The following is a 12,927-nucleotide window of genomic DNA, read 5'->3' on the forward strand; positions in this document are numbered from 1 at the left end:
GCAAATTTAAAATAAATAATCCTTTTTGGCTGAGCAGGCTTGAAGGGTAGTTTCTGAGTAAGGATAAGTGGGTATTTTATCTTGCAGTGATGAAATACCTCAACCCTCAAGGAATATGTATATGTCTCAAAATCTTATACAAAACTCTGCAGTTTTCAGGACTTCAGGACTACTGACATATTGTTAAACCAAGCAGAGGATTTGAACTGCCAAGACTTTTATACACATCCTCTGTCTGAACTGGCTGCTGTAACTCCTGCCTGCCTTTGGCCATTGCTGTCTGCCTGTGGCCATCTCTGTGCCCAGAGGTAAAACCCTCATCAGCCTTACACAGAAAAGTTATCCCAATGGAGAAGGAAAACAGACATTGTTCCAGATAGGGAAAATCCCACAGGATCAAGGGCAGCCATAATTATAGCTGTTCTGCTATAATTGGAGAGGAACTACAGAGGAGGTCAGGCTTCAGTTAAGCATAATACTCTTTTGTTTGCAGTAAATGCAATTTAGCAAACAAAAATTTAATCAGTGGGACCAGAAACATGGTGCAACGTTTACCTTTCCTGTGTTCCGATATATAAAGTGTTTCCAGCTTCCTTCAGCTATGTGTCACATTCTTCCAAATTCCTACAAAATCATCCTTGTGGCAAATGTCTCAGTATGCCTTTTCCAGGGCATTCCAGGATGATATTGACAAAGTAGCATTCCAGGATGATATTGACAAAGTAGCAGAAATACAAGTTGCAGAATTAGGTAAGTTATCATTTTTGTCTGTTAAGTAACAGAAGGACCCAACACACAAAGGGGATATAACCAGCAGCTCTATTTTTAATTTCCTGTTGGAGTATTTCTGAAGATAGGTCACTGAATGCTGGATCCTTTTGTTGTCTCTCTTTTGCCTAGATCAGTCATGAAGTGTTTCATGTGGTTTTTGTTTTCTTTTCAGCTGAAATAAAGATCTGTTTTAAATATTACCATGGTGTTAGTGGAGCCCTCCGAGCTACTACTCCATGTATCACTGTGAAAAACCCTGCTGTGATGGTGAGTTTAGCCTATTTGTTCATTGTATTTGTATAAGATGAGTTATTGATAGGTTTTATAAGATGATAGTACTGATGACAGTATTAACTGTCAGACCAACGTATCAATATGTCTCCTAGTTTTACTATTGACAGCAATTATTTTTCAAAAAAAAAAGTGTTGCCTAACAAAAATTATAAAACCTGGAAAATGCTTTTCATGGTTTTGCATTGCTCATAATAAAATAACAGTAAAAAGTCACTGAGCTTAACTGAATTTTTTTATGCTAAGAGTTTGACTTTGCTTGCTTTCAGTTTTTTGATACTTATAGTTTTCTGTAATTTAACAGCATAATAGAATTTTTTCGCACTGGTTATATAACTGAAACCTTGTCCAAATTCTCAGTTTCTTCTTACTTCTCAAATATTTCCTAATATTCACTATGAAATTGCTGCTGAAATAGCAATTGTTAGTATAAATGAAACTGGACAAAACTCTGCTCTTGCAAAAATTACAGAATTCTTTGAGTGTTCATATACCATTGAGATTTAGTAATTCCCTGATTATTGGGAAGTATCGTCTTACTGCATTTGCATTATGAGACTTACTGCATATTGCATTATGCATTATAAGTTTTAGAGGAGTTTTTTTAGTTGTTTAAGTAGTAGTGGAACAGTTGCTAAAGTAGTGGAAGAAAAGGCTTCCAAACTTGTACCATGGTGCTTTTGCTGGAAGTAATTTATCTAACAGGTTAGCTGTTCAGCTGAAGCTTCAGCAAGTTTCACAGTGCATTTGATTCATTGATGCTAGCTGCCAAATATTTAAGATCACAGCTGTCAGGGTGGTGTCCTGACAACTGCAGTGTTGAAGATCCAGTAGAGCAGAAGTCACTCAGAATGAATAGCTTTTATTCTAAACTTGTGCTTTTTCAGTGCTGTGTATTATATACAAGTGCATGCTATGGTTGTCTGATTATGTACTATACTAGACTTTATATCTCAGTATACCAAATGTGTGGGGGTTTTCTCTTAGAATTACAAACCTAGGTGATAGCATAATTTAATTTTCACGTCTTTGTCAGATCTCACTATGAGTAACAGTTTCACAGATGCATACAGACTTGATATTTTACAGGAGAAAACGTGTCATAGTTAATGAGCTTGACAGCTACTGTCTTTAATATCAATTTATAAACTAAAGACAGTAAGGTGGTCTGATTTTGAACAAGAGGAATAAATGCATCTCAGAATAACCCTTAGAATGGGCTGCATGCTGCACCATATCATTAGTGAGACGCAGAGTGATTATACTGAATGGAGAAACCAGTTGGAGTTGGATATTTTCTTGACCTTATCATGTTACCCACCAGTAGTTTTGAGATTCATTGAACAAAAGGACATATGAACTTCTGTCATCTGAGTATGAATTTAATTGGTAGCTACTTGAAGATCTTTCTTTCAGAGTCATGGTAATTCTTGAAGGCTTATGCCAGCCGTTGCTGTTTAAATTTCTTTCCTTTGAGTGGTAATGCAGAGTCCTGGGTATTGTACAGAATTTACAGACCTGCTGGAAGGGGTAATTTTATATAAACATTTTTGTTTGTGTTAACAGTGCAGACCTCCAGAAATAGTGAGCTGTTAGTTTCCCTGATGAGAATGTTGTATGACAGTTCAGATGATACTTCCTAAAAATGTCATATTGGGTTAGTTGTATGTAAGTAAACCTATTGTTAAACATTAAAACCTTACTGCATGCCCATGGTTTTGGTGTGGAGCTTAAGCACTGTGCAGTAGAGATTACTGGGTTTTCTTGGTACTTGTTTTGTCTCTTGCTAGAGAAATGCTGTTTGGGGAAGTGGTAAGAGAGTCATGGTGTGCCCAGTCCCCTTTTTTATGGTGCAATAAATTCCCTGCTTACTGGATTGTCTCATACTGATGGTGTATCACACCAGGTATTTCAGTCCATCATATTTTTGGATAAGCAGCTAACATTCTGTGGTGTTTGTTTGACTCAAGGAAGATAGAAAGCCTGATGGAGCATTCAGAAACAGTGTTACACCAGATGCAAAATTCCGTGTGTGTGCTGGGATGAAATTTTTCACTTGGCACAGAAGAATTGAAATTGCTGTTCAGATCATACTGGAACGGGAAAAGGTTATATAGAAAAATCATGGAAGTGCTAGGAAACACTGTCACCATTCATGTTACCATAGCTGAATTGTGGGCAAATTCTATTTCCTGTAAGATGAACTTATGATTAGCAATGTGAATTATTCGAATGAAGTCTGACTTAGAGCAGAAAAATAGATATAGAATGGGGAAGGCCTTTTTGTTGATGAGTAGCATTTTTAACAAGGAAAATAGTGTGTGCTGAAATAAGCCCAAAAGAGGAAACTGGAATACAGAGCATTCCTGTGGCCTTGCCTGGACAGCAACACTATCACAGTGTGATGCACCCCTTGCTGCTTCCATGGTATCTGTCTGTAGACAAGGGGACACTGATCCAGCTGGAATTAACCCCCTGCTTTTGATGCCTTCATAATTTTGCTACCACCTGTCACTGCTTATGCATCCATATAAAATCACTGGCATAATAATGTCATGCTGGGTGGAAAGGGGATAGTTCTGAGTACTCTGGCGAGACTTGTCTTGCCCTGAGAGTGGGAAGTGCCCATGAAGCCAGCAGTGAGGGAAGGGAATGGGCGGGCTGGCGAGTAGCAGGGCTTGTTGGCACGGTGTGTTCCCTCACAAGACTGCTGAGGGCCATGGGGATGTCAGGCTCCAACATCATGGGTGCTTCATCACTTTGGCTGAAGAAATCTGCACGTTTGCTAATTCCAGTGAAATTCCAATGTGCTTGCTGATCATTGTGGGAAGTATTTGAAAGCTAATAATATTAAGTAGCTTAAAGTGATAGAAAAAGGAATGATTACGTGTTCAGTGAATGCAAAACAGCTTCCCTGTGGCTACCGCAGCTGCAGAGTCATTTATCCATCTGGTGACTTCAAACCACTGCTCAGCTGCTCAGGGCTGCCTCACATTTTTCATCTACACACACAGGTGTGTCCATTTTTATTCAGCTTATTTTCATCAGACCCTGTTCTATTACTGGTATTAATCCTCAGTGCTGTGTTTGGCTCAAACTTTTTCTGTGTCACCTCTCCTGCCTGGGAGTGAGTGCAGTGCCTGCCCAGGGAACCATTTGTCTTCGAAGACAGCTCCATTGATGTCTCCGTGATAGATTATTCGGCTGGATGCGCATCTCCTCTGTCTTGAAAGACAAATTCTTCTGCTAGTTGAAAGAGATAGATATTAATATGTGAGGGACATTTTATTCTGAAGTAGTGCTTTACCTAATGAGGGATTTCAGTAGAAACCAAACCTCAAAATCTGTGAAGCATAAGCTTTTAGACCACATTTATATTTAGATGTCTGATGTGCTTTTCTGTTTAAAAGGAGCTTTTGTTCATAGAGCCAAAAGCTTTCTTAGTCTCTCTTTGATCTCTTCACTTTTTTTTGTTGCACACTAAATTATTTATTTGTGGAAAGTGACAAAAGGTACATATGCTTGCTGGTCACTGGCCAGCTCAGTGCTTTGGTTTGTATTACAAATCCATACTGTTGTTTGTTATTTTACAGAAGGGAAAGCTGTAAAAAAATACAGGTTTTCTCCAATTAAAATTGTCTGCATGTGTATTAGCCTATACATGTTCTGTTTGGAAGATTTGAGCTCCTGGTGTATTAATTAGCACTGTGTGACATAAATAATAGAAATTTTGCTGTAAACAAATGCTGTAAACAAATGCTCTCTGTGGTAATAGGCAGTATTTGGTCGGGTGCTTCCCTAGCATAGTACTTTCAAATTGTGTTATCATCCTCAGGCATGTACAAAGCGGATGAAAACTTCTGTGGTATATTTCTTCTTTTTTCTCCTCTTCAGATGGGAGTAGAAGGCACGGATGAAGGTGCTTCTGGAGCCCAGCACTCTAGGAAGTTAGTCAGCTTTACCCTATCAGGTAAAAAACAACACTATTCTGTGTTTTACAAATTATTGTTAAAAAAAAAAGTAAAAAGTTGCTGTTCTAAATAACATCAAAGATGGAATGCTTTTCTTCATTAGCCTCTGTAGGAGCACACTCTAGTGGCTTGAAAGATGTCATTTCTTTAGAACAACTGTTGGTTGAAAACCAGCCAGAATCATGGATCTCCAGTGAAAGAAATGGATTTGATATATCCCAGCATGAAAAATTTAGAGAAATTTCCAGTTTGCACAAGGGACAGTTCCTCTCAGATTGAAGAGTGGAAAACTGTACCTCTAACTAAAATGCTGTCTGGCTTCATCACCTTGAAAAAAGCAATAGCTGCAAATGGTGGCTTAGAAAGGGAAAAAAATTTCACTTGTAACAGAGCTAAGCTGTCACTACAGTGAAATAGCTGTAGGGGTGCAGTCTACCAGCTTCACTTGTTTTGATTAGCACTTTATTCCAGGGAAATCTTGTGTGAGACAGAAGCATATTCAGCTTGAGCAAAGGCAGATGAAATTCACTTCTGAAACTTGAAGAGCTGACAATAAAAAACATGTAGAGATCGTAGAGGTAGAGCAGAAAAAACCTGCTTTTTGAAGTGGCCTTTCAGCAGTTACCTGAGATAGAGCTGATAGGTTGTGCAGACTCACATAGTGGACTGTACAAGTAATTACTTTGTGAATTCTGAAAAACCTGTTTTGTTTAATAGTCAGCTGTGATTCTGCCTGAGAAGTCCCATAAAATAATTTTGAAAGGTGTATTGACTGATAGGCCTGTGACGTGTGTCCTGTAATGTTTTTGGGTTGTTCATTTGCACGACTCTTTATTTCATCATGTTTCTGCTGTGTGTATTCTGAATATTGGGTAGGTTTATTTTATTTTTTTTTTACTAAATCCACAGGCATGGCATTTAATTTTAGAGCAGGGAATTTTGCCTGCATGTATAAATTGTATGTGCCAGTTGCATTACTGCATGCAGCATACCGGTGTACTTAATGGAAAAAGACATGAGTCTTGTGCTTCAGCAAACCTACAGAGAAACAGAGAAATATTTTACAGTTAAATTTAAAATCTAGTATTCTATAAAAAGTACCTCTTTATTTTTCTTGTTGCTGAAGCTTGCACTATCATTGAAGTCCTTAGTCATGACAGTATGTTTCTGAGGAAATTACTATTTATTATTGTAAGTTGCGAGGGTTGCAGTACTGAGGTTTCCCTAGGAAGAAAGAAGCCTTTTCAGAAAACTTTGCCTCTTTTTATGTGGGATGGATTATCTGCTTTGTTGGGAAAAAATTGCATCATAGTCCAGAGCAGACTTGATAAGTTACATTTATCAAAGACTGAACTTTTGGAAAGTGTCTGTTCACTACATTACCTCCCATACAGTTTTTGCCTCCTCTCCTTGCCTAGAAACAAAACAAGTACTGTGTGGTTCATTTTGGGCCGTTTTTGTCAGTGTTTCTTTTCTTTCCTTGAGTGGAAATACCGTACATACCTTACTGAGAAAAGCATTTGTAGGTGATCTACAAGTTTATGCTTTTTGTTTTACAAATAACTGGAGGCTCAAATGTAAATGAGGATGTTGATACCTTTCTTCCTTATATTCTTTTGGGAAAACACTTGATTTCCTGCTGTACACTGGATCCAGTTAACGTGTGAGTACTTTTAAGTTGCTTTATTTAGTAATCTGTGGTGAATTTATTTCCTGGGTAGTATTTTAGGAGTACACTACTTTGTGAACTAGCTTTAATTTACTCAGTTCCTTTTTTCCTTCCTTCTTGTTTTGCTTTATAGATATTAGAGCAGCTGGACTTAAAAAGGGCATGTTCTTCAACCCTGATCCTTATCTAAAGATGTCCATTCAGCCAGGCAAGAAAAGTACATTTCCTACGTTTGCTCACCATGGCCAGGAAAGAAGGTCGACTATCATCAGTAACACAACTAATCCTGTTTGGCACAGAGAGGTAATGTATCCCTGCTGAGAGCTCTCTGCCAGCTGATGCACTGTACCAGGCTTGCACTTTCTCCTCATGCATTAGGCCTTACTCTCTGAAAGCTGTGAGCTTCTTTTGTAGCAAGGTATTTAAAGTGACACAGAAATTTTAGTCATTTTAGGAATCCTGTTGGTGGATAGAAACAGTTATCATCTGCATATTAAAGACGGGTATTTAAGCTGCTGGCAGGTTTTCATTCCCTCCTCTGCTAAAAAAAGCTGAACTCACTTAGCCACCCTGTAGATTTCTTGAAATTGCAAAAATAAATTAGTTAAAGTTGGATTATGTTGTGAGAAGACTCTTTAAGAGAAGGTACACTACATGAACATTTAAGCTCAATGATTGCAACAACTGTTCATTTGGAAATGGTGTTTTTGTGGTGTGTAGCAGGTGACAAATCGTCAGTTTTGTCAGGCAGAGGGGATGCTCTTTGGTGGAGCCCCTGCGAGCACAACTGCAGGAAGGAAAACCCAGGAAGGTGTTAGAGCACCACTCAGCAAGGGGGGCAAACACACAGTCTGGCAGAAGCCAGTTTGCCAAATGTGTTTGTGTTGGGAGAACTGTGCAGATCCCAGGGAAGGAACTCAGCCCCACAACTTTCATTGAATGCAGGAGAGCCAGGCTTGCTTTTGAAGATAAATGTTTATGTGGCAAAGTGAAACTACTGACACACATCCATAGCCCTTTCAGGACTGGCAAGCCTGTACTGTGGCGAATGTTGAAGTATTCTTTAGGAAGATGAAAACTGAGTAGGCTTTGGGAAATGTTTCCACAAATCATTAACCAAACAAGCAGTAAAGCAGAACTGAGCAGGGCCAGCATTAGCACTGCCCTGGGGTGCTTGGTTGTGGGAAAGACTGTAGATGTGAATAGTCTTAAAATCTTCTGAAAAATCCAAGTTCAGATCTCTAAACTGGTTCTTCAGTTTTCTGTCTGTCTATCCATCTATCCAGTAGATAGAAAGAAAATCTACTCTTTTTCTCCCCGCTTTTACTTCTCCTCCAGTTCTCCTTGGCTTTGAAGCTTATTAGAAAAGTGATTATGTCTACTGGTGCAGGAGTTGTATCAGCTTGCTTTAGCTGCTGGATCTTCCCTGTAGCAATGCTCTGACAGCAGCAGTTATGATCCCATTACATATGCTGTCCTAGTGGTGCAGAATTGATCCTGTTTTACATCTAATACTTTCTGCAAAGTAATTGGTGATACTATAGCAAACTGAGAGTGACAAATTTTTAAGTTCTGTTTATCAGAGGAACCCAGTTCTGACAGTTGCCCAGCATGAGGAAATGATGTTATTCCTGAGCCAGTTTAATTGGTTTTTTGGAATATATTTATCTCATGCCTACAGCTGAACTGAGGAGCTGTTTCTCCTTTTGTTCCTTGTTCAATATATCTTTGGCTACCTAACCACATGTGTATTAGGCATTGTACACAGGTTGTGGTTTGCTCAGATATCTTAAAGGTAGCAGATAGTAAAAGTGTAACCAGATGACTTTGTTTTTTCTGAGTAGGCTATGCCATACTTTGCTTGTTTATTTGGAATATCGTAAAATCTAGATGAGAAATACAAATGTTGGGTTCCTAAGCTTGTTTTCCTAAGGTAGTTTATCATCACACTGTATGTAGGTGTGTGTGTCTGCCAACATGCTTGCTTAACATTTGCCCTGTGCCAGTTTTGAATATTTTGGCCATCTTTGGGCACACTTGACAGAGCAGTACAGATCTAAGAGATGAAGTACCCACAAAATGCATGAAAATGAAGGCTGAAGAGAGCAACTGTGTTAATGTTCCCATGGAGGGAAAGGTGGAAGAATGATTTTACCAGACATCAAGAAATCTTCTGTAAATTAGCACCATATTGTTTAAAGTCCCCAAGTGTGGGAGAAGGTTCTGTTGGAGTTTGCTGACATTTGTCAATGTCGGGGCAAAACTCCATGGAAAATTCTCCTCCTTTAGTAATGGTGCTCCAGAATGTTCTGTATATGCACTGCACTTTTGACTTCCTGTCATGCATACAAAACATTAATGCAAAGCATAGTGTTGGGAGGGAAATTCTTCTGAGCACAGCCTGGAGTGAGACACTTAACTTCCTTCCTCCTGCATTGACCTGACAGAGTACAGCAAGGGTTCCTTCTCTTTTTTGCTTTCCCCTGTGCAAATAGAAGGAAGCGATAGCTTGCAGTGGCTTTCTACTTTCTGACATAGACCCTGAAAGTGCTTTAATCCAGTGCAATTTCTTACTGAGAAATTCTTTTCAAGGAACAGTAAAATGGAATGTAAAATAGTAAAAAGCTAGTTATATATGCAAAAATTCGTTAATAAATGATGTTGACATTATTTTGCCGTGTGGAAACTGCTGTCATCAGTCATTACTTTCGGAGTTTGCTGCACATTAGTAGTAATTAAGTATATACTTTCTGAATAAAGGTGTATTGATATGGTGTCAAATATGTTCTTTCCTTCCAGAAATATTCTTTTGTTGCACTTCTAACAGATGTCCTGGAAATTGAGGTTAAAGACAAATTTGCCAAGAGTCGTCCAATCATCAAGCGCTTCCTTGGGAAGTTAACCATACCTGTTCAGAGACTATTAGAGAGACATGCAATTGGGTAAATGAATACATTCTTAATGCTAACTTGTGTTCAGCAGGAAGACTCAGCATCTAGGATATTGGCAAAGAGCAGCCTTTCTGGCTTACTGGTACAGACCAGCAAATTCTTACTACATCTGTAGTAAGGAATGTAGTAGTAATTTTAATAGCTTTATTGCCTGATTGGAAAATGGCAATGTTTCTAGCCCTGTCTTGAATACATGTACCCATGTTTGTGTTGATGTGTGTCTGTATTTTGTTTTCAGCTTAATTTCTTTACATAAAAAATGTTAATTCACAAAAAAAGTTACCCTTTGGCTATCTAGTCAGGAAGCAAGGCACTATGATGATACTACATGGTTGTGTGCAAATTTTTTAGAACAAGCAGATATAATCGACTGACTTCTTGTACAGCTCAAGTCTTTTTAATTGTCAGTTCAATAATCAGAGATGTTAAATCCCTTCAGCTAATTGGCCAGAACTGCTGTGACTCCTTACTTTTCAGAGTGCTTCTGGTACTACACAATTAAAATTGCCTTTTGTTATGAATAGCTCATTGATGGGACTCAAAATTCAACTGTTGTGTGTGCCTTTTGTAAAGGCGCTGCCTCAAAGTCTGCTAAAGTTAATGTGTCTCCATTGACTTTAAAAAGCCACTGGATTAGGCCCATGAGGAATGATGGTGAAATTAAATGCATATTTTCTTCTTTAAAGCTTAAGGGCATGTCAGTGTCATCACACTTTTATACAAACTGGCCTCCTTTTTCACAGATATTCCCCTCAAAGTAACAAGTTGCATGAGGGGAGAAAATCAAATTCAATTTGAAAACAGTTTTCAGCTTTAAGTTTTCAAAGTCGTGTCTACATTGGTAAGTAAAAGAAGGATAAAATTATAAGAGTAGCTTAAAATTTTGATAATACCTTCTGATACAGAATTTATTTAAAAACATTTTTCAGAAAAGCCTGCCCATTTGTATTGTATCACAGAATCACCAGGTTTGACGAGACCTCTAAGATCATTGAGTTCAACCCATGCCCTAACACCACCTCAACTAAACCATGGCACCAAGTGCCACATCCAATCTTTTTTCAAACACACCCAGGGATGGTGACTCCACCACCTCCCCAGGCAGACAATTCCAGTACTTCACCACTCTTTCCATGAAAAACTTCTTCCTAATATCCCACCTGAATTTCCCTTGGTGCAGCTTGAGACTGTGTCCTCTTGTTCTGTCAGTTGTTGTGGTATCCACAAACAATGTAGGTATATGTACAATCTAACTTTTCTAGTAAGTGCCTCATTTTTGAGTTTCAGCAAATTGTGTTAAGTTGAACAAGCAGCTTTTTCTAATAAGTTTGCACACTGCTATACACTCAAAAATATCACTGTGATACAGGCTGGTGTGAAAACCTAGTGCAGGGTGTTTATTTCCTTGCTAAACACCAAAATGTTTTTCTGCTCTGGGATTCCTGGTGCTGCAATTTGTGGAAATTACCCGTTTGCTGTGTTCATCAGTTCTCACCTCTGTTTTTTCAAGCCATTAATCTGGAAGACATTTCCTGTTTTCTTCTCCATACTTCAATTCTGTATATTTAATATATCAAATCTTTTTAGGATTTTAGAGGCAGTATAATAAATATGTATCAAGAATATGGGTATTTGGTTGGTTTGCCACACTGCTGTTAGAACTGACATTTAATCTGTTTTGCTTCTTCTTCTGTAATACATCTGTCCATTTTCAGTTTTTGTGTAAAGACAGAAAATATTTCACCAAAGGTTTTGCAAAGTAAAGTAGTGGTTAATGTAGACATGAAACAGAAATGTACAAAATATACAGTTAACTGCTAATTCTCTTGCATTTTTTTTTTGGTCAAGCAAGTATGACACCGTCATTTTGGTGATGTCAAGGATAATTATTAATGAATGAAAAGGTGAAATCCAGAACCAACCACTTTTAGATAAATTCTGCCCCACTTTTAACTGTAGTCATAGCTCACAAGTTTGTGTAAAGAAATGGCCAGTGGCTTTTAATTTCCTGGAAAACATGATAAATGAGCATGAGAATCATCTAGAATTGATTCAGCTGAATACAGAGAAGGCATTATTCATGTCGTGGTTTCCTCTATTCTCAAGTGGCCTGGAGTAATATAAAACTTATATAAAAACTGGAAACCTCAGATGTCTGACTGAAGAGTTGGAGTACAGAATGAGGAATCTGTGACAGGTCCTGGAGATGCTACTGCAGTGATTTGGTGTCCTGTGGGCTACAGAGCAGCATGGGGAGGGGAGGTTGCTTGTCCACTCAGGGCTTTTATCTTCCCTAAAAGTTTATGAGAACTGCTGCAGCTTATTTCAGTAATAACTGCATTTGTTTTATTTTGCAGTAGGAGTGCTCCCAGTAAAGGAGAGGTGCTTATACCAGTATAAAGTTATGTGCATAAATAACAATAATTTCCTGTGGTGGTCTTTAGTAGCTCCCTGTTCTTCCTTCAGCTGTCCCAGCTGTGCTGAGGGGAGCTGGGGCTGTGAATTCTGGCTGTGCCGAAATAAGAATGTACAACCTGAGATCCGATCCAAAGTCTCAAGCTGATACAAGTGTCTAATCTAGTCTGAGCCCCACTGAATTCAGTAACTCTTAAGAACGTATTTGAAGATAAACTCAAGCATTAATAGCTTTTCTAAATCAGAATGCAGAAGTGCTTTGTTGAATGTGAAAAAATATGAAGAAACTCTCTGTGACTTTTGTACATAGTAAAAACCACAAGGGGGCAGAAAGGTTTTGTTAATTATAAAATATTTTGTATTGGGGAAAGGAGGAGGTATGGGGAGAGGGATCTTCGCAGTTGGATTTCTTTAGAACTTAAGATATTTAGGGATGTATCAGAGTTGGTGGGGGCACAATCTGTATTTGGAATTGATCCAACATAGTTTTTTAGGCTGCTTTATCTGTTAACGAAAGGTATTTTACACCATTGTTGGTGTTTGTGCTCTTCTGTGCAAACCAGAGTATGTGGCTGATTTTAAGGCCGTAATAAAAATTAAATACTGGAAACATGAAACCAGAAAACCTTTTAAAAACCCAATATTTTTGATTTTGCAGAGACCAGGTTCTCAGCTATAATCTTGGCAGAAGGCTCCCAGCTGATCATGTTAGTGGGTATCTCCAATTCAAAGTGGAAATCACATCTTCCGTTCATGAAGGTGAGAATTTTTCAATGATCTGGATCTCCAGAGATCCAGTAAGGAGAGAGTTTCTGTGTATTTCTATGTGTAGGATTTTCTGTCGTTGAGGACATATATA

The 12,927-nt window shown here is 38.4% G+C and overlaps 1 protein-coding gene across 3 annotated transcripts in view; it reads left to right on the top strand.

The window, feature by feature from the left end:
- Positions 1–12,927, top strand: part of HECW2 (HECT, C2 and WW domain containing E3 ubiquitin protein ligase 2) — a 170,786-nt gene that overhangs the window by 105,773 nt on the left and 52,086 nt on the right. For all 3 annotated transcript variants that reach the window (XM_042041512.1, XM_042041511.1, XM_042041513.1), the window contains 5 exons: positions 944–1,038; positions 4,957–5,032; positions 6,836–7,005; positions 9,502–9,644; positions 12,727–12,827. In XM_042041512.1, coding sequence (XP_041897446.1) covers positions 944–1,038; positions 4,957–5,032; positions 6,836–7,005; positions 9,502–9,644; positions 12,727–12,827 — 585 coding nt within the window. The remainder of the gene's footprint in view (positions 1–943; positions 1,039–4,956; positions 5,033–6,835; positions 7,006–9,501; positions 9,645–12,726; positions 12,828–12,927) is intronic.

This window comes from Corvus kubaryi, unplaced genomic scaffold (genome assembly GCF_017639235.1).
Source record: "Corvus kubaryi isolate FWS band 111438036 unplaced genomic scaffold, C.kubaryi_AGA036_p1.0 37396, whole genome shotgun sequence".
Classification (NCBI taxonomy): Eukaryota; Metazoa; Chordata; class Aves; order Passeriformes; family Corvidae; genus Corvus; species Corvus kubaryi.